Genomic DNA, 20,977 nt, shown 5'->3' on the forward strand with positions numbered 1-20,977 from the left:
ACCTTCACGGCAGAAGCTAAAATTACTCTTTTTCTCTGGGCCCGTTTGCTCACGTACGTCCACATATATAATGCAACCCACTTTAATGGCGAGCGTTTTAAGAGATGAGACTAGCTTGACTGTGCAGGATTTTCTCTATTGCTAGTTTAAGTGCTAGATATAAAATATCGATTAATCATACAATGAACTATTAAGTGCCACAGTTATTTACAGCAAATAAATAATGCGTTTTGAGGAAAAACTTGACTACTGGTTTCTGAAAGTTTAGGGTGATGAACGCTGGAAGAGTGCTTCATTTTGTGGTACCTTTATTTGACGGCGGGAGAAGCTATTTTATTACGAAAATCATTATTATTGAATTTAATTTTTATTCTGAAATACAGATATTTATAACCAGATGTCACAAATATCTTGTGCAGAGTTTTATTATATTTCTCCACTAATGAATTTAACAAGAATTAATATGGAATCAGCAAGTAGGCCTAAATGAAACGCAGAAAAGGCAGGTTAATACTATGTGTTTACATTCCTATGTATATTTAATGGTTTGTTTTGTGCACGACAGAAGTTTTCAATGACTCACATTTCCATTAGCCATATCCAGTAATCATGAATGAAAGTACAGCTCGTTATCTAGGGATACGTGTACACACACAAACACACATACACAAATTGGCACCGGAGCCAAGAATATAAATAGCACAGTCTTAAAAAGTACTGCTTTAATAGACATCACACTTGGCTCCCATTTCTCAAGACTGAAAATATTACAGTTTCCGTAATAGAGATTAAAATGCCCATTGATGATTAATGGACAAATTACGAAGCATCACCCGAAGTATCTGATGGGAAGCACGTGTTAATGTTGCGATAGTAGAGCTCTTTTAGCACATGGATGAATGAATGTGCTACGCAACGGTTATTACAGCCGTTCCAAGATAACGGTGCTCGATATTTACCGTAATGCTCCGTATATACTGGGGACAAAAACCTCCATTCCGATTTATACCCACTTTCTCTGATGTATTATATATAAAATACCAAGCCTATTTTCTGTTTAAACAGGCTGACCTCATACGTATTACAACCTCTAGTATAAACAATCACATATCACAAGAGGACCTACAACGGCATTTATTATTATTATCATTTGGCCATATTAGCCCTTTTCTACAGCAGAACGATTCATTTAATGGTTAAGTAATAAGTAACAGTAGATCTAAAGCCAGACTCATCGTCTGTTATGAAGGACTCATGATACAGCGTACAGGCTTTTCCTATTTAATGTTTAATGCTTCAAAACCTGAGGTGGCTTGTGACAATTATAGGACGTCCGTACATGGTGACATGTAAGAGTATGTATGTGAGGGGATTGTGTATGTAGGTTATGTTTTTTTTTTTAGTTACACAGGCGTACGGACGGTACACAGGGAAAGGCCTTCAAATGAGGCGGTGGGGGGGCCCTTCTCCCACGTGGGGTGTGAAATTCCTCCGTCCGCAAGGTGAATCCCACCACTGTGTCCCATGCAGTGCTACACTGAAATTCCATGTGCAGATCAGACCGGATCACGTCCAAGTTGAAGCAGAACTGCTTAGACATCAGCACCATCCAAAAGGCCAAAGTGAGCTGGGGATGGATACGGGCAACCTTTGGGTTTTCAAAACTACGTGCAGCAAAGCTGCGTCAGCAGAAATATACATTTCCTCTGTCGGTTTATGGAAATGTACTGTAAATGTACTGTATCTTTAATAAACAAATGTTTGTCTTATTTCAGGCAGCAGAGAAGACGGATGCTGGTTAATCCTAGCTGTGCTCCTGCCATCCCCTGAAACTGAAAAATACATACTGCATAGTCATGAGTAGTACAAATATCCAGCACTGTGCCTCCAGTAGATTTAACCACCTTTATATTTGGAATCATGATAAAAAATTATTATTATTAAAACGATACTTTGGATGTGACATTTTACGAACAAAATCACAAATGTACACGTTAGAGTCAGAAAATTGGAGGCATTCTGAGGTGGGACAAAGTCTGGCGACAAAGCCGCCTCCTCTGATCACTCTCAGTCGTCCGTAACTTAAATCCTGTCTGTCTGCCCACAAACAGACTGGAAGCCTTCATCAGGACGCCCAGTAGTGCTACACTCCTAAGACGTAACCCCTGAGAGAAACCCCCCCCCCCTCCTTCATATCATCTCTTAAGAAGAGAACTAAAGTTCATTTTCACCCACCCAGCTTCACGTGATTAGTTCACTGGCCAAAGGCTGCTACCCCTGCAAACATTTTGTACTTCATATTGAGACAAACGCACGCACAACAAGACGTTCAGAATGATGCTGAACAATGGTCAAACACAATATTTGCATGTTAACATTCCATTTACTAAAGGTTAAATTTTACATGTTAACATTACATTTGCAGCTCGGAAACTAAGGTGTTGGGGAGTGAATAGCTTTAAGAATAAAGTGCATTCTTTCTGGATACGGTTCAGAATAAGGTCCTTTTTTTTTTTGTCTTCCTGACACCGTTCACTTCTGCTTTTGACTGCATCGGCGGCTGACATTTTGGTGTATGTGGTGGGGCCGCCCGGCTCAGAAATAGCCCCTATGGTTAGCGTGCACGTATGAATACAGTTATTTGTTGCATCTCCGGCTTATCTCCTTCACAGCAGCCCTGAGAAAAACCAGCACCTCCTCCGAGGCGCTAAGCCGCCCGGTATCAGCGCCGTGTGGTTTAAGGACTCCAGCAGGTTACTGGTACCCCGGCCCTTTCTTTGTTACCAGCATGACTGTAGTGATGCAGTTGTCATGCTAGGGTGAAGTACAGCCGTCATGAGGATCGCTGGAGTCGAACGTGGTCTTGTGCAATGGTGGCAAATAACCAAAGCTAGAGGCTGCCTCTAATGGCTCCTACAGGTACTGATTGGGTGAGAAACCAGGAACGTACATTAAAACAGAATCTCGCCTCTTCGTTGCTACCTGCCACCATTATTTTCCATTCTACCTATAGTCCATCGGCGGTAAAGATCGCCTATACCAGAAGATTACGTCTTGCTGCCCAAAAACATGCTCTAGTCAGAAAATCTACATCAGGGAACTTACTCATCCATCTCTCTTCCTTTACCTTAAAGACGCGTATGTTCACAAAACAGGTGTCACATGTTTAAATAGGCTGTCAATCCAGAAAAATGGTGAAATAAATGATTTCACCATCCATTTTTCTAGAAATTTTTCCAGAAAACGAATTCTGTGCCAAAATTCGCATAAGACATTGGAAACTGGAAAAGTATCATAAGACATGTTAAGAAGTCATGAGCTATAGAGTTATTTATTATGAAAGGAAACCACTGTAAACTACTTATTCTTTTTTAGGTAGTGATGGCTTTCCCAGTTACCTATTTGTAATTAATTTTACAGCAGAAATAAAAATAGCACTGTTTTTCTAAATAAAATTTGACGCAGTGTACAGCTGTGTTGTGATTCAGATCAAGTTTAATCTATTGAATAGGACAGCCAAAAATGTATCTGTTTGGTTTCTTTAACTTGTCCTGAAATACTGCAAGATCAGAAGAAGGCTTACTATTTCACTACATGAGAATGTCACAGCTTAAAGAGGCACGATTCCAAGCCTTATTGCAGAAACATACATTTCCTCTGTAGGTTTATGGAACTGAACTGTACTTTTAATAAACAAATGTTTGTCTTATTTCTGGCAGCAGAGAACAGAGTCGGATGCTGGTTAATCCTAGCTGTGTTCCTGCCATACCCTGAAGTTGCAGAACACATACAGCATAGTCATGAGTAGAACAAATATCCAGCACTGTAAATAACTGAAGTATAACACATTATAACAAAAGATCTATAAGCTATTTGGGGTTTTCTGTTGTATTGTTATTATTATTATTATTTATCATTATTTTTTTTGTCTGATCACTGCTTCTTTTGAAAATGTGCCTCTGGTAGATTTAACCACCTGTATATTTGGAATGATGATAAAAAATTATTTTACTTTTAGATGTAGGACTCTTTTTAAAGATAACGAAACTTTGAATGTGCCACATTTTACAGATAACTGTTGTTTTAATGCATGTCCTGATCACAAATTTACACTTAAGAGTCAGGAAATTGTAAAGTGGAGGGATTCTGAGGTGGGACAAAGTCTGGCGACAAGGACACATTCTCTGATCACTCTCAGTCGCCCGTAACTTAAATCCTGTCCGTCTGCCCACAAACACACTGGAAGCCTCCAACTGGACACCCAGTAGTGCGAGACCCCTGAGTGTAACCCCCACCCCCCTCATCCCTTAGGAAGAGAATAAAAGTCCATTTTCATCCACCCAGCTCCACGTCACAGTGATTAGTTCGCTGGCTAAAAGCTGCTACCCTTATAAACATTTTGCTTCATTCTTCAAAATACGTTTCCACTTCTAAAGGACTTACTAACCTTGTAAACAAATCCCTTGTAAACTGGCCTTACATTTGGTACTTGAGACTTAACTATGACGCAAGTGACTTCATGCTGGGGGGTCATTTGCTATGCAGAAGCCTCACAGCAAGGATGTGACCAGCTGATTCATTAGACAAGCATGGTCCGGCTTTTCCTGCAAAACTTTATTGACATCAAAGTTACAAAAAGATTTAGCAAAGGTCTGACTAGCTAGAAACTGAGCATCACAAACAGGTTCATCACAACAAACATGCTGTATTTGCCATTTGCACAAGTACATTAGAATGCTTTTTCTCACTGAACCCATCTTGCTCCCAATAGCTTTGGGGTAAATATGGGGGGTAGCCAATACCATAGCACTTTAGGAGCTGGGGGGGGGGGGTAAGGGCCTTTCTCAAGGGCCCACAGATATATGACTATTCTGTTGAGGCCAGGTCTTGAACTAGCAATCTTCTGATCACAGGCATAGAGATTCAGTCCACTGAGCCACTGACTGTCCCCAGGCCAATATCTACTGATCCTCCAGTTTCAGAAATGCACAAATCCAGGCCAAGCAAAGTCTAGCAAGAAGATGTCTGTGTGTTTTCATGCTGCCACATTTCTGGTCAGAGGTCTTCAGAAGCCCCAGAGATGTTGAATCTGGTTAGGGATCAGTTACCTGCAGCTGTGAAAACACAGGTAGTTCATAAAGACGTGAATATGAAATAAATAAATGCAACACTAACTAAAAGAAGAAGAAACACCACCATTGTTTTTGTTGATTATACAGAAACTCTAAATGCCCGTCAACAACCCCAGTTCAGTGGGTTAGGATGTCGTGCTTGTGATTGGAAGGTTGTAGGTTCAAATCCCAAAGTCAACAAAGTGGTTTTGCTGTTGGGCCCCTCAGCAAGGTCCTGAGCCACCAATTGCTTAAAGGATTGACTGTCCCTGCTGTCTCAAACATGTCTGGAAGATGAATACCAACTCATGTGGTTAGCTATGGTCAGTCTGTGTTTCCTTCTCAATAAAGCAAACTGTCTGGTCTGCTTTGGGTTGTATTAAGGGAAGGGACCATATAATGAATCTCATTCCGAGCTAGAACTGTACCATGTACCTCATTGTCTATTACCCTCACTGCTGGGGGGTAAGTACAGTGAATCCCAAGGGTGTCCTCAGTGTTCTGCCCCCAGAATCTATGCTGGCTTGTCTCTGTGGAGGCCGCCGAAGAGCCATATCCTGTGTCGTGGTATCTGACGTATGATGGAATCTAAGTCTCTTGGTGGGAATTTGTTGCTGTGGGTCATCAGGCTTGTGCTTGATGTCTTTGCCAGCAGCAGTAACAAAGTATCATAGTGGTAACTACGGCCTGGTTCCATACTGTAATAAGGAGTCGACGAGTCACAAAACGCCAAGGGGTTAGTGCCAGTGACGGCAAGGACCTACCAACTTCTGTCGGGCATTTTAAGCCTGGAAATTCAAGCCGAAATTAAAATGGTAAATATAGGTGAATAATATAGCATTTCCATACAGGTTCAGGAATAGAAACTCTGGGACAAAAATAAGTGAAGAACATTACCCAGCAAGTTCTATATACAGGGGGGAGGACAAAATGATGGAAACACCACATGAAAAAGTAATTTAACTCTGTAGCAACTAAATCGAATTTAGAAACAGTGACAAATGTGAATCGTATTAAGTTAAAAACCAATTAGCAGTATGTGGCAACTATAAATGCAGTCTGATAATTAACACTTTGATATCTAATTTTTCAAGACAGCTAGAGGCAAATAACAGAGTCCAAACAGCCACAGCCCCAACTGAAGGCGTTCCAACCATATAAACGGCTAAATTACTGATTGTCCCAATGGGAACAGTCTCAGAAATCATGACAGCTTAATTCACACATGAGCATCAGCAGGTGCAGGTCAAGGCTCATCAGTGTGAATAGATGGACCTTTAACTCTTTAATATGAGATCCGAACCAGCACCTCTGTGACCCACTATGCTGTGAGCGCCACAAAGCTAAAATATATTGCACACAGGGGTGTCCCTACAGATTTTGGGCCCCATAAGAGCACATTGTATTGGTCCCCCAATACAGATCAATCAGATTATGTTCAAAATGTTTGAGGGCCACAGTCACTCAGGGTCCCCTGGAATCGTCCTATCTTTCCCATACTTTACGGCACCCCTGACTGCACGGCTGCCATTTTGGACCCTGCTTATACCCAAGGTCAAGGTCAAAGGCACGTAACGCTGTGCAAGGAGCAGAAAACCTGAACCCCTGAGCAACGGAAAACAAATTAAAATTGTCTGATGAGTCACCCTTCAGTCTTTTTTCTATATACAGATGGGTTTATGTTTGGAGAAAGCCAAAATGCACTATGTCGCGTGATATGGACAGCCATCTTGTAGGAGTCATTAGCTACGATGAGTACTCTACGTGGTCATATAATGGCCAGAGAATATGACCAGATGTACCCTATAGTACAGACACTGTTCCCTCATAATGTTCCCATACACAAAGATGATTCTGTCTCCATACACAGTGCTAAACAAATTAGAGAGTGTGGTCATGAAGGCCAGGATGAAATCAAACACCTTCCACGGCCTACGGAAACACCTGATCTAAACATCACTGAACATGTATGGCCAGTTTTAAGTAGATTTCCACTCCCTTCATTCCTCAAAGACCTGGACTGCTTTCTACTTGAAGTATATGGTCCAGTATCCCACAGCACCCTGCTCAGAACTGGAAGCAAGTCCAAGTTCAGGACATGGCGCAGGATTCCACAAAGAACTGAAGCTGTTCTGAGGGCAAAACGTGGCCCCACTCTTCATAAGGTCCTTGACGTTAATACATTTTGTTTCTGTAATTTGGTTCCCCATCATACAACTGGATTACATATTTGTAAAATTTCAAATAATATGTATAATGCTTCCTTTCCTGGTTACAGCTCACGTTTCCATATTTAATAGTGTGGTTAATAAATCTAAAACCATTTCTTTTTTTTTCTTTTTTTAATCAACACACTGCTTCACTACACTTTACCTGAACATGTCTTCCTAGTTTCTTCCCATTTTCCGTCTAAGCATTGAATTAGCTAAAGTTAGTAATAACTAGTATTAAAGATCACCGTTTAAATACAAATATTAATAGTAGTTCTGGTTTATTCTTCTGATTAAATTAACCATTTATCTGTTACCTAATTCCCATTCCCAATTTCAAATGTTAATATAAACAAAATTATCAATTTTCTTTCTTTAAAAACTTTCATGGATATTACTGCCTCCCACAGACCATTAGAGAAATTGCAGTTTTTCCCATGACCACCTAACAGGAGAGCAACTACATAATAATAATAATAATAATAATAATAATAATAATAATTTGAGCTCTGTTTCATTGTCCTAAATGATATGGGACTCACTGAGGATTCCTACAATACAGCATATATACTAGGGTTTGCTCTCAGGGTTCCTGAAAGCTCACTAATCACTGTGTTGATAACAGGAGGTGCCACACAGACACACAATACCTACAAATGCAATACAGAAGCTGTAACGCTGCAGTTCATCAAACGCGGATTTGTCTGCACAATGAATCATATTTGCGGCCTGGCAAAAATGATCTGAAATTGGCCACATTCACCATGCAACTGTCTGCTTGGGAAAGAAGAATCTGTTTCCAAGGCAACAAAAGAGTTAATTAGATTATACGGAAGATATTTTAAGTGTTGAGAAGAGAAATTTTACTGTCGGGGAATTGTGGGTAATTTCAGATAGATTCGGCATGTTGGCCTTTTGGAAACAATAGGAAGCAGTGAAATGGAAATACTGTATTGAAATTAGAATATCTATTTTCAATAAATCCACATAGATCCAATGAAATATATTATATAATTAAAACAACTTTATTAGTGTTTTTGCTGAAGTCCTAAAAATTGCTAGAAATAAGAAAGGTTAGTTTGCTTTGAAAGAATAGGCCTAAACCAATGTTATTTATGATGTGTGTTTACTGCATATTTCCTAAATTAAAAACAACGGATTTTGGGATAGAAAATAAATAAGTTAATAATAACACTAAATGTAGTCGTTGGATGCAAACACACGATTAAACCTTATTTCATCTTATTTTATTCTACAGCGCTGTTGAAAATGGCTGGACACAGAAAACGTCAATGCACTGTGGAGGTGAATCCGACTGAAAAGTCCATTGTTGCTGGGAACTTCTAAACTATGGGGTTTGAAATACATCACATGCTCAGTCCAAGCGGCAGCCTCGCGCTCCCTGGGCAGCCCGGCATCCGCAGGCTTGGCGTTTTTAAGGGACGCGTCAATCTATCACAGAATCTGACTGTTGCTAATGGTAAACCGTATTTCGACAGAAAAAAAAAAATCGGTGAAGAGGGCTTTCCTGAAGGATAAATATTTATCATTTAAACAGAAAAAGTTCTCCGAAGCAGACTGGAAGAAACTTATCCCACCTCAGGAAAATGGCGTGTACGTACAGCCAGCGATCTCTAACCGTACTGGCATTTTTGGGGATTCTCTCTATAATTATGTCCTTATTGTCAGTCATCCTGATTTTTCAACTGCAATCGCATAGCGCGGGGATTAAGGATCACGCTCCACAGTCATCGGTTTTTCCCACGGAGGTTTTGGCTGCGCTGATGCCGGTGTCCACGGTGCTCTCGGCCTTATCTCTGATGCTCAACCTCAGCTCTGTGCTGGTCTGCCTGCTTCACAGCTACTTCACTACCGACATTTGCAGAGATGAGGAGAATACCGGCAGGTACTGTATGACCGAAGTTACTTTTTAACCGTAGCAGCCTATATTTCTCTACTAATATTGTTGCCTATACTAATAGTATTTTCATGGCATTTCGGAGTATAGGACAATGGAGTTTAGTTATTTAATTTCTAAGACAGACTATACAATACATTGCACTGCATTTATATAATTTAAATATGCAGATGTTATCAAGTTTTGTTTGTTTATTGATGGAAAAACTACTGTGTTAAGATGTCCCCTGGAATAACTGTTTCAAGTTTTGCAACTTCGATTTTTAATAGTAGGCTTCTTCTACATGCACGAGTCTATCAATAACCACGGATCGTGCAGAATATGCAATTTTAAATGCTTTTTAAATGTGGCACATGCTGGTCCCTGTGCAGTCTTGCAGCATGGATCCACTCTGCACGTCTAACCCGAGCCTCCCGCGGACAATGGCCCTTTCTCATTAGGCTGTCAGCTCACGTCCGCCGTCTCTCTCACGTCGCTCCCAATTACAAATAGAGTCGCACGGCAGCGCGTCAGATGAGCCAAGGAATTTCATACTCTCGCCTTCGAGTAAAATTCACTTCGGAGAAGGTTGTAAAACAATTTGAAAAATCATAGTGCAAGCAAAACGAAACTTTGAGATTAGTGCACAGCGTACTACTGGAATGCTAATTAATTGCAAATCACAGTTGGCGTATTATTTCTTTTTGTAGCGAATTTGAAAGAAATAACTTAGCCTACATCTATTTTATAAATGGTCACGTGTGACGGTGAAACGCTTCGAAAAAGCTCCATAGCTCCACATGAGTACATTTTCAAATATCTTTTGTTAGTTTTTTTTATTTATTTCATTGAAAGTGACAGGTTATTGTATCCCTCCGCACACAGAGCAGACTGGTTTCTGTTGGACACCAGGGCCGTCCGACATGTGGCTGTTGGACTCTTCTGCTTCGGTGTTTCTGTATTCCTTGCAGGTAGGACAATAATTTGAACATCACCTTATGTAAGAACACTATATAAAGTATATCGTATTTTTTATAACATTTTTTTCTACTTAGAAATTAAAATTTTTGCAAATACAGCCTTTAAAATAGTGGTGAAAAAAACTCATTCAACTGATGTTGCCACATCAAAACAATGAAGTAACTGTGAAAGTAATATTTTGACCTCTAAATGCAGCTGGTTTCAGCGACTGGATTTCACATTACTTAAGAGGCACCTTTGAGACACTAGTGGCTACGTGCTGGCCAGCCACCACATCCTTCTGAACTCAAAGCTCGGTGCAGTGTCACATTCGGCCCCCGAGGAACCGCCTGCCGCAGGAATCGGGTGATGTAGTGACGCTCCGGCTCAGCGCTCTATAGCAAAGGACTGTTTCCCACGACGAACCACTAGGGGGCCACGTCATTAAGTCTCAGACAGCGTAATTATGTCTAAGGAAAACTATACTTGTATAAAAAAAATTTGTAAACTGAAATACGATGAATAAAAAAACTACAACAAAACGAAAACTATAAGTATCGCTTTTGAAATTAACTGAAATAAAATACAAACGTAAAATACTTTCAGTTATAGGGTGACACCTAACCCATGTCAGGAGGGACAGGATGAGCCACGACGGGGTTTGTAAACTAACATTTCAACAATTTCCATTAAAAGGACCCGGATTTCACTTTAGCACTGAGTTCCTGCTGTGTGCTGATTGGTCAGTCTCCTGTAACCATGCATGTGTCAGTAATGTTAATGTGAAACAACTGCATGAGTCTTTCAATCAAGGAAACAAACCAGTAAAAGCACAAGGGTACCAAACAGTTTGGCCAAACACAGGAGCCATTCAGTTCTAAAGTAGTTTGTAAAACCTTAAGTAGTTCATAGAGTCGCCCATGGATAATGTAGTCACCCTATTCAGTTACCATTTTAAAATACTGTTTAGTTAAAATAATGATTTGTTTATCTTTAATTACCATTAATAATGCCGGGAACCTGTTTTGCCCATTTTGAGGAGAACAGTGAATAATGTGCACTGCGTATTCATGTAAGATTCTCAGAAGGTCAGACACATTAAACCTTTGCTCTTTCCCTAGAAATAAAAATACTAAAACGTAAACTGAAACTAAGATATTTAACAACTAATTAGAAGTATATCTTTGAAATGAAAACTAATAAAACCACACTCAAACCTAACTAAAACTAAACTGGATTTTAAAAGAGAATTGAATATAAAAACTAAATAAAAAAATAAAAATTGTAACAGTAGTGGTCTCACATTACTCAGTAGTCTGGCAGTCTGCGTCTTCCAAAGCATCTGTCTTTTGAGATCTGGGCTTTCCTGCAGTATCTGTGTAATGTTGCCAGACATCATCCCTACTCATGCAGTGCGATAAGATCTTCTGCTTGCAGGGACAGACTTTCTCAAAGTACGCCTCCATAACACTGAGGAGCGTGTTTCCCATCTGCCCTGCGGCTGTGTGGCTTCACAGCCGTTTTTGTGCAGATTACACGATCGGTGATCTGGCATGCAAAAATTGGTTCTGCTCATTTATCCACCTACCATCCATTTATGGAGTATTAAGTAGCAGGCAGCTTAGACAGTATGAGGTAGCAGAACAACCAATGTGGGATGTCAATCTAATGTAGGGTACATGCACACATACATTACATTGTCTTATCAGATGTTTTTGTCCAAAGCAACATACAACATACAGTTTTGTTCCCCCAGTGTACAAACAACAATAATATACCCCCAATTGTAAAAAAATATTCCTCCGAGTCCGTTTCTGTACCTTAAAAGGTACATTTACCAACAGCTAGGGTACAATTGGCAGGGTAAGACCCCAGTGACAAGTAATTGTACCCTTAAAGGTACAAATTGGTACTTTTTTCTGACAGTGTACAAAAAAGGATCTGAGAGTCGGGTCACCCAGTCCATGGAGCAACAGCCTTGCTCAAGGGCCCAACAGTGAAATTACTCTGCCGGCTATGAGATTTGAACCACCTACCTTATGATCACAGGCCCGATCTGCAATTTAAATATGGTGGCTCCCTTAACCATACTGTCAGAAAAGAGTACCAATTTGTACCTTTGCTTGTCACTGGGTCTATACCCTCAAAGGTCTGCCAATTATACCCTATAGTTATAGGTAAATGTATCTTTAAAGGTAGAGAAATGGATTCTGAGTAACATCCCAAGGTACAAACAACATTAATGTACGCCCAATGGTACAAAACATGTTCCTCAGAGTCCACTTCTATACCTTATTTACCTACAGCCATAGGGTACAATTGGCGGACCCTTGATATTACAGCCCCAGTGACAAGCAAAGGTACATGTGTTTGGAGCACTTGTGAGAAACATAGACACGTGACCGGCATGCAAAAGCCGTGCGCCACCATTACGAGGAGATCAGTTGATTTCAGCAGTTTGCTCCCTCCCCCCTATAGCCATGTCCATCTACATGTTGCTGGTGTTCGAGATGGAGACGGGCATCACCAGCGCCTGCGTCCTGGCGTGTGGCATCCTACTGCTGCTGGCCGCGGTGTCGCACTCCTTGGTATGCGCGGCGAACACGGCCAGGCGGTACCGCGGCGACCTCCCTGACACCATGTACCGAAACGAGCATGACGACAGCACCGTCGTCCACGCCTCTGATGCCAACGTGGGCGGCGAGCCCAAGCAGCACCGCCGTCGCCCCAGCCTCCAGCGCCAGCTCTCCTACCCGCCCTGCGCCGACCCCAAGCCACTCAAGCACCAGTACTCACCGTCCGGTGTCGCCCAGAGTCGTGGCAGCGATAAGGAGGGCTACAGCAGCGGCGTGAGCATTCCCAGGATGCACCGCACCCTGTCGGCCGAGTCCGGGCTGCTGCAGACCCAGTCCAAGCCCTGGAACGGCGTCAACAGCGAGATGAGGACTGTGCTAGCACGGAAGACAGGTGGCGCAGGCAAAGACTCCACTCTGGTGTGACCTGGGCCGACCCTACGAGCGGCACATCCAGGAAACATGCCACCCTCTCATTTTTGTGTTGGCTGGCTAGGGAATGTCCTCAGTTTCACTTTCACCGGTATTCCCTGAACTCTTCAATGTTTGTTTACACCTGATGTTGACGGTGAATTCCATTTCAACCGTCGGGCAACTGAATTCCTATCGACATACTCTAATCGCCTTGAGGTATACAGTTAATTATCTGTCGAACAGGACGATTAGCAAACATTTCCAGTGAAATTCTTCTTCTGTGATGTTACTGCGAGGCTCTTTTGAACAAGTAGAAGTGAAAAATGCATAGAAGGATGATTCTTTTATTGTATTCAAGTTGCCTCGCATTTAATGAGCCAGAGTACAAAGGTGTTTGTCAATAACTATTTCCAATAGTTGGAGAACATGATGTGTGTGCTGATTAAATCAGGGCCTGCCTCTTGCCTTATTTTGATATACTGTGGGAACAATAATTGTCGGAACGATAATTACACTTAAAAAGTAAGAAGTATTAATAATAGTGTTAAGGTTTTCCTTTTTCAGTAAAAACTGTTGTTCTGCCATACCGAGCTTTGCTTTATTTTAATGTAAATCATGTAGGTGAACTTGAAGGCACTATTTAAGTAGTAAAAAACATATGTGTAAGTTCATAATTAGCAGTTAAGGCTTTATGTGTTTTCAGTGTTGGTCTTGAGCTTTACTGACCAAGGGTGGTCTACGTGAACGGCAATAAAACTATTGTATTACACAATGTGTAGATTACATAGTATAGTATATTACAAGCAGTGATTACTGTGTGTATTGTAAACCTGTTTCTTTAAAGACAATAAAATTGAAAATGTGGCACCAAAACTAACAGAAAAGATACATTTAAGAATTATAGTTAAAAAGAGCACAACGGGCACCTTGTGTTTTGACACCTGAACTACAGAGTTTTTAAAACTATGTAATACGTTTTTGGACTATACGTTAATTAATAGTATATTTATACTAAGAACTCATTATGTTATAGCTGAAGGACGAATACTTTTTCTGCAGCTGGTGGAGGTCTATGTAGTGATGCATGCAGTTTTATATAATTATTATCATTATTATACATGTTGCGCCAATAAGCATACATAGTACAGCAAATGGGTGATCTCATAGCATACCGATCCAAACAATTAGCAGCAGTAAAATACCTGATGGAGCAAAACACGGACAAAGCCTTCCTGTGGATGGTGAAGGGGGCGACTGGAAACACCGCTTCTAATAGTCATTTCATAGTAATTTCCCATTTGGCTGGTTATCCAACAGCACATTAATATTAAAACATATACTTCTTATATGGCTCGTTGTCATCGCTTTGATTGGCGTCATTAATTGGCGCTAATGTAGATATATTTGGTCACTTTTTTCTGCATGAGTAGCATTTAATCTCACTGGGCAATGCTTTCATTGTAGGCTATGTGAGACCAGAAATGATTTTTTTAACTGGAAATAGGAAAATAACTACTTGAGATACCTATGTGTCTTGGTTTGACCGAGCAAGCTTCATAAACCGCTGCAACAGCCTTTATTTTTATTTGTCGTAGATTTATGGGGATCGAGTGTCAAAAGTGGCGTTTGTGGCCGCGGTCCAGGGGGGCTTGGCCGCCTCCATACAGCATCACAGCGCTGATTTATTTGTGCGCTGTAATAAACAGCCAAAAAACGCAAACGGAAACCATCAGCATGAACAAATACATACTTACACCGGGCTTAAATGCAGCGCGATTGTGAATCGGGTAAATAATCGGGTTCAAATGCATCATGGGATTCCTAGCTAAATTTATTTAGTTTCACTTTTGGTGAAAAATCAGGAAGTTAATGGCAGGAACCTACAATGGTCGAAACTGCTGCAGTGAGCGCGCTGTCATTCCTGCTGATCTTCGCCGACTTTCACGCCCCATAGGTAAAATAAATAAATAAAATCTATAAAAATAAGTTAATCATTAACTTTGAACGCTATTTAGCATAGCATGCTAGCTCTGCTGCGTAGCTGGTTGTCGTAGCTGCGTGATATGGCCAGGCAGTGTGCCCTGTACTCTGGAAATTAAAAGGAGAAATTATATTTATATATCATATTCGCCACGAGACTGATCACATCCCTTTCGCACGGGCTAAAGGTGTCTTACACACATATATAAATACCTGATACCTTTAAATCACGTGCATGTGTGGGAACCATCCCAAAGTTAAATTATCTTTAAACTATACTTTTACCAATTGGATGAATCGTTGTTTCGTCTCGGAAGCGATCGAGTGCATATACCATCTTTATTGATCGGCCACAGTTAGAAAATTCTGTAATCGGCTGCATATTCTTAGGACGAAATGGAAAAGAGCAGCGGAGACCAGCAGGAGTCCGTGCGGCCACCATGCAGCGACCCGATCGTGCAGGATAGCAGCACAGATCCAAAGGACGCTGACAGTGAAAACTGCGATGAAACACTAGTACTGCACCTGTATCCCATCGAACCAACAGATATCAGTAATGAAATAGACCTCGCTCATTCGCTGACCGGCGGATCACCAATCAGCAATAGTGAGTAGTGCTATTTTTTTTTACATGTACTTAATTACTCTCTTGTGTGGTAGCTCAACAGTTACCAGATAACAGGGAAAATTTCCAGAGCTCCAGCCAACCTTATGTGAAGGTTCCCAAAAAGTTGGCACAGAGCATTCTTACTATAACGTTAATTTCTATGCTTGTCAATGTCAGCACGGTAACATTATAACCTGGACACCCTTAAACGTAATTAATATTGAAAAACATTTTTATAATTTTTTTTTGTATGTGTATATTGCTAAGGCGCCGTCCAGCCTTGAACCCGTGACCTTTGTCGTGTAAAGCGACCCGCTGCCTTACCATTTCCTTCATTTATTTCTACATTATCATTATCAAACCAATTTTCCAAATTTTGTAGGCCCCTTGACACTCAGGGGCTATTGGAATCATCTTAATGGATGGATAGTTCTGTATGTTTGATTCTCTGTACCTACATCATGCTTGCATCAGACCCTTGAGATCTGAACTTGTAACCTTGCCATCGATAATGTGAACAACATACATTCACTGAATGGTGTTAAATAGAGGTTTTCCACATCTGTTATATGAGCCAATGTTAAATAGAATTTACCTGGTACACTTTTGTGAAACCTGCGACTTTTGTTTCCACCACAGTCTTTACAATCTTAATTCCCACTGAACAGGTTTAGCGGCCGGTTCGGAAACCCAGAAAGACGAGGGAGTGTTTAAACATTCGACCACCCTGACCAACAGACAGCGCGGGAATGAGATCACGGCGCGACCCGCGAATTTGGACAGTAAGAGGCAATAGCCATCTCTTTAAGACAAGCCAGTACATTGTCAACTAGGTCATTGAGACCCAATAGTATAATTTTACCTACAAAATTCATGTTTTTTGTTCTACTCCTTATGGAATGTCATAGTGCTATCCATATACTTCTTATATATGCAATTTAGATACGTGTCTAATCGAGTTTAATTCTATTTAACGTTAATAATTTGGTCACTAGAAAGACTCATTAAGACACCCTAAGTGGTTCATACACTGATTGAATTCCTTAATCGATTTAGCTATCATGAAAGTGCTGGACCTCATTCTGCTTAATGATTCAGACCATTTCAGTTGGCCTGATGTGGATTACAGTAGCTTTATTTTAGCTGATGTCATCACCGGCTACATGCATTCAGAGCCTTTTGGTGCCGAATTGGGTTCCGCGGGCGGCTCCTTACATCACAGGCCCGGTGCTCGGTTTGTTCACGTTCCACGTAACGTCGTCCCTCATGTCCCTGTCTCTCAACAGCGCTCTCAGTGCATCAGCTGGCGGCACAGGGTGACCTCACACAGGTGGCAGGACACCTGAGCAAAGGTCAGCCCTATAGCTCTCCATCTGACAGCCACTAGTGTCACCGCGAAGGTCCTGCTGAGCGGCACTGAGCTCTGAACCGCCGAGAGCGACACACTCGATGCAGCCTCGATCGCTCTTCCCAAAACTTCACCGTTCTCGTTTAAAACTCGTCATTTATTTTGTCTCTCCATAACAAAATTTATGGTGCATTGACCATTCTTGAAACATATATTAATAGCACTCATAATAGTATTTACAGAATGTTTACAGTTTTTTATAAGCAAAAATTTTAAATATTGTTAATATAGTAGCAGCTTCTTTAATCATTAGTAGTTATCACATTTTTTAACCTGCTTTTTCAGCATCAGAGAAAATGATGTGCACACGTGTGAATAATTCATACCCCTTGGGTACAGGATGAATCTTATCTGTGTGCCTGTATTCATTTTTCAGTTATGGTTTCCACCCGTTTTTTGCCTTTGCGATGTTGAATCCTGCCTGTAGCCTTGTAACGTATCATACAACATTTCCTTCCGAGTCCTCAGCCGTTTGATCGCTGCAGCGGCGCATTCCCTCATAAATCCGAGTAACGCTGCATGCAGTTAAGGACACCGCTTCTGTGTTTAATGCGCTGCTGCTGACAGATAAACAAGAATGCTGCAGCAAAGCAATTTTTTTGGGGGGAGCACGAAGCTAAAAGTTGGCCAACACAATAATGTGCGACTGCTCTGATTGGATGGCTAGCGATGGAAGGTGATTGGTCATGTTGAATTTGACGCTCACAGACAGCTCTCTGGTGAACAGTCCGGACGAGCGGGGCTTCACACCACTCATGTGGGCCGCAGCGTTTGGTGAGATCGCCGTGGTGGAGTTCCTTCTGGAGAAGGTAAGTCCTCATCCTGCACTGTGCCCAGTATCGCCAGTTCATGTGTACCAGGTTCAAATCCTGCCCTGGCTGTGTCCAGCTTCCCACATGCAAAGTCAGAATTAGGAGTATATCATATTCAAATGCTTTGTTGTTAGAAAAATTGGCTGATGCTAATTTTTTCTAATCTGCTTCCTGGGAAAATCCTATTTTGATTGAACGCATATGCCACACAAGGAAATTGATGCAACAAAACTCAAACGTAAAGCTGATAGTTTTGCACCGCGGTAGCAGTCCATTTGCTATGGACACAACGATAAATAGCATTGTTCTGTATCCTCTTCTCCGCCATCTTGAAAGGTCGTCCCAACTAAGGAACCTGGGGACCAGAGTTATTTCGTTAGTTGAGGAGACATTCAAGTGCAACTTCCAAGTCGGTAGCTCATATTTACCGGAATTCCTTTAGTATGTGAAGGCTGCAGTATTTATGACAAGGCACCTCTGCATCGTCCATAGTGTGCGAGTCTGTGCCCTGTGATGGATTAGTATCTAGAATGTTCCGTCACTAGTACCATATGCTGCCTGGGATAGACTCCAGGCCCATCAAGACTGCACTGGATAAGCAGAAGGAAGATGAATAGATCCCGAAATTGTGCTTTCCCTCTGAAAAACACTGTGACGTGTGAGGTCTTCTTCACCAGGGAGCTGATCCCAAAACACTTGCATGGGAGCGGGAGAGCGCCCTGTCTCTGGCCAGTTCCGGGGGCTATGCGGACATCGTAGACCTCCTGCTGAAACACGGAGTCGACATCAACACTTACGATTGGGTAGGTCTGTCCATTCTGGGTACAATAATAATAATAAAAAAATAAAGAATGTGATTGGTCAGTAGCTCCCTCTTTAGAAATCGTAGCATTTTGTGCTATCCTTATATGGTCATAAGCCACAAAAATGGCAGCTTACTCTATGCTGGTAACCAGGGGCGGATTAACGCACAGGCTAGATATGGCTTAAGCCTAGGGGCCCCACGTGTGCCTGCCTGCAAGGGGGCCCCCATTGGCGCGGAGGGGGGCGGGGTTGGGGGGCCCACAGACTACTGTAGCCTAGGGGCCTCTGTGCACCTTAATCCGCCCCTGCTGGAAACTCGTATGTATACCTCCACAATGCATTACAGAACGGCGGCACTCCACTCCTCTACGCGGTACGGGGGAACCACGTGAAGAGTGTCAGCACCCTCCTTGGTCAGTGGCTCCATCTTCCTTCGCCGTCCCCTTAAGGATCCCTGCTTGGTGGCCCTCGGTGGCACCTCCTGACACAGCATGTGGTCTCCCTCCCCCCTCCTCCACCCAGCCGGCGGCGCCGACCTGACCGTCGAGGCGGATTCCGGCTACAGCCCCATGGACCTCGCCGTTGCCCTCGGCCACAAAAAGGGTACGAACGGGGCCGGCCTTTCTTTACGTCGAAGTGCATTAACGAGCAGGTCCTTAAGCGAATTGGTCGATAAACGAGGAGCCGTCCCTTACTGATATTTCAAGGTCACTGTACTGGTACTGGGTTTCTCAATCATCTCTAGATGTTGCTTTCATGCCACCTTCACACTATCTATAACATTTTTATATTTATGAATATTTATACAGTAGTGTACTGTATAATGCAATAAACAGTGTCCGCTCCCCGCTATGCGTTTTCTCCGTATGTGACAGGTGAAAATCTATGAGTGAAACTGTACTAAAGCAAACGCAGAAAAGACTCAGGAGATCCCTTATCTAGCATAGCAAAGTTAGAACAAGCTGGTCGATAAGTGTTAACGTTAATCATCGACGGAACTGCAAATAAATGATACGCTAACATATATAGGCGTGTCGTAATTGGCATCGGTGCAATCCGATGAATCAGTGTTAGCATCTTTTAGCTCATTACCGAACTGAAACATAGAAAATAAGAAAATGTCACTTGTACATATTAACTAAGATACGAAACAAATATATATATATATATATAAATAAATAAAAACGTACAGCCATTGCTTTCAAAGTACAAGGCAGGAAAACTTTAACCTTACGCACGTCTGTGCTTTGCATGCTACTGGAGGTTCCCTATCCAACAATATAAAGCATAGGCATCAAACTAAAGGCAGCGTATCAAAATAAAAGTCGATCGCAAGCTCGAGTGTAAAATGATATGGCCTATCAAAATAATGGACAGTTACTGCAAATAATATACAACCTTTCTACGCTGCCCCAAATACATCAGAGACCAGAACAAACAGGATAGAATAGAACGTTTCCACAACCAAAGTTCTTGTACAGTGTACCAACTGACCAGCTTGTCACAGAAATTAATTGCTGCTTTTCCATTTTAAAAAGTCAGGCTTGCCTGTCAGTAGGTCATGCCTTATGATACAGACTCCATAAAAGAAACGGGTGTTTTACGAAAATGTGATGTGCAGATGCTGTCTGTAATAATACAAGTGAGGGCTTTCTCTGCATATATGATGGGTATAAACAGTGGCTGCTTTGCGGTTACAGTCCAAAGGGTGATCGAGGATCACATCCTGGCATTGCTGAAGCAGAAAGCGTGACAACAGGAAGCTGCTTCGTCAAGGGCGAGGAAACGACCCGGCAGAGAGGGGGTCTGCAAGGCGCTTGGCCGCCACCATCCTGCACGGGGGCAGTCTGCTGGCAGACTGCGGGGATTCTGTAAACAGGAGTCGTAGTCCATCGGTCCTCAGTAATCATGCATGGACATCGAACGCAAGCACATATTACTTATTTTATCTTGCCATTAAAGTGTCAACTCTATACATTATGACCCATTGTGTTTGAATTTAGAGGTCAGTGGTCAATGATGACACACCACAGCACACAGCAACAAAATGTGTCCTCTGCCTTTAACCCATATGTGACATAGCAAGGGGCAGCTAATTCAGCGCCTGGGGAGCAGTGCTTGGGGGCGGTACCTTGCTCAGGGCACCTCAGTGGTGCCTTGCTGGTTGGGGATTCTTTCAAATACAAGTGTGCTTCCCCAAC

General features: G+C 42.0%; 2 protein-coding genes and 1 long non-coding RNA gene across 3 annotated transcripts; 2 read left to right on the plus strand and 1 right to left on the minus strand.

Moving 5' to 3' along the window:
* Window positions 1-4,830: 4,830 nt before the first annotated feature.
* On the minus strand, window positions 4,831-14,968 carry LOC111860491 (uncharacterized). The gene is made up of 3 exons (XR_002842040.1): window positions 14,920-14,968; window positions 12,975-13,095; window positions 4,831-5,114 (listed from the first exon to the last, which is right to left on the minus strand). It is a non-coding gene; the product is annotated as an uncharacterized lncRNA (long non-coding RNA).
* On the plus strand, window positions 8,615-14,025 carry tmem221 (transmembrane protein 221). Its single transcript, XM_023844235.2, has 3 exons — window positions 8,615-9,227; window positions 10,104-10,189; window positions 12,657-14,025. Exons 1-3 carry the CDS (start codon window positions 8,929-8,931, stop codon window positions 13,175-13,177), a joined length of 906 nt encoding a protein of 301 aa, XP_023700003.1. The 5' UTR covers window positions 8,615-8,928; the 3' UTR covers window positions 13,178-14,025.
* rfxank (regulatory factor X-associated ankyrin-containing protein) lies at window positions 14,830-20,751 on the plus strand. The gene is made up of 9 exons (XM_023844236.2): window positions 14,830-15,119; window positions 15,536-15,752; window positions 16,421-16,534; window positions 17,039-17,104; window positions 17,869-17,969; window positions 18,650-18,775; window positions 19,123-19,189; window positions 19,299-19,379; window positions 20,477-20,751. The coding sequence occupies exons 2-9, from the start codon at window positions 15,542-15,544 to the stop codon at window positions 20,527-20,529; spliced, it is 819 nt and encodes a 272-aa protein (XP_023700004.1). The 5' UTR covers window positions 14,830-15,119; window positions 15,536-15,541; the 3' UTR covers window positions 20,530-20,751.
* Window positions 20,752-20,977: the final 226 nt, after the last annotated feature.

The sequence above is a fragment of the Paramormyrops kingsleyae genome, chromosome 15, assembly GCF_048594095.1.
Source record: "Paramormyrops kingsleyae isolate MSU_618 chromosome 15, PKINGS_0.4, whole genome shotgun sequence".
NCBI classification, from domain to species: Eukaryota; Metazoa; Chordata; class Actinopteri; order Osteoglossiformes; family Mormyridae; genus Paramormyrops; species Paramormyrops kingsleyae.

What these genes read in the sequence shown, in the direction of transcription:
- tmem221 (XM_023844235.2), top strand. Translation starts at nt 8,929, where the DNA reads ATGGCGTGTACGTACAGCCAGCGATCTCTAACCGTACTGGCATTTTTG. An exon ending in GATGAGGAGAATACCGGCAG is followed by an intron (nt 9,228 to 10,103) that starts GTACTGTATGAC and finishes CTCCGCACACAG; the next exon opens with AGCAGACTGGTTTCTGTTGG. An exon ending in TGTTTCTGTATTCCTTGCAG is followed by an intron (nt 10,190 to 12,656) that starts GTAGGACAATAA and finishes TCCCCCCTATAG; the next exon opens with CCATGTCCATCTACATGTTG.
- rfxank (XM_023844236.2), top strand. Translation starts at nt 15,542, where the DNA reads ATGGAAAAGAGCAGCGGAGACCAGCAGGAGTCCGTGCGGCCACCATGC. An exon ending in CGGATCACCAATCAGCAATA is followed by an intron (nt 15,753 to 16,420) that starts GTGAGTAGTGCT and finishes CCCACTGAACAG; the next exon opens with GTTTAGCGGCCGGTTCGGAA. An exon ending in ACATCAACACTTACGATTGG is followed by an intron (nt 18,776 to 19,122) that starts GTAGGTCTGTCC and finishes AATGCATTACAG; the next exon opens with AACGGCGGCACTCCACTCCT.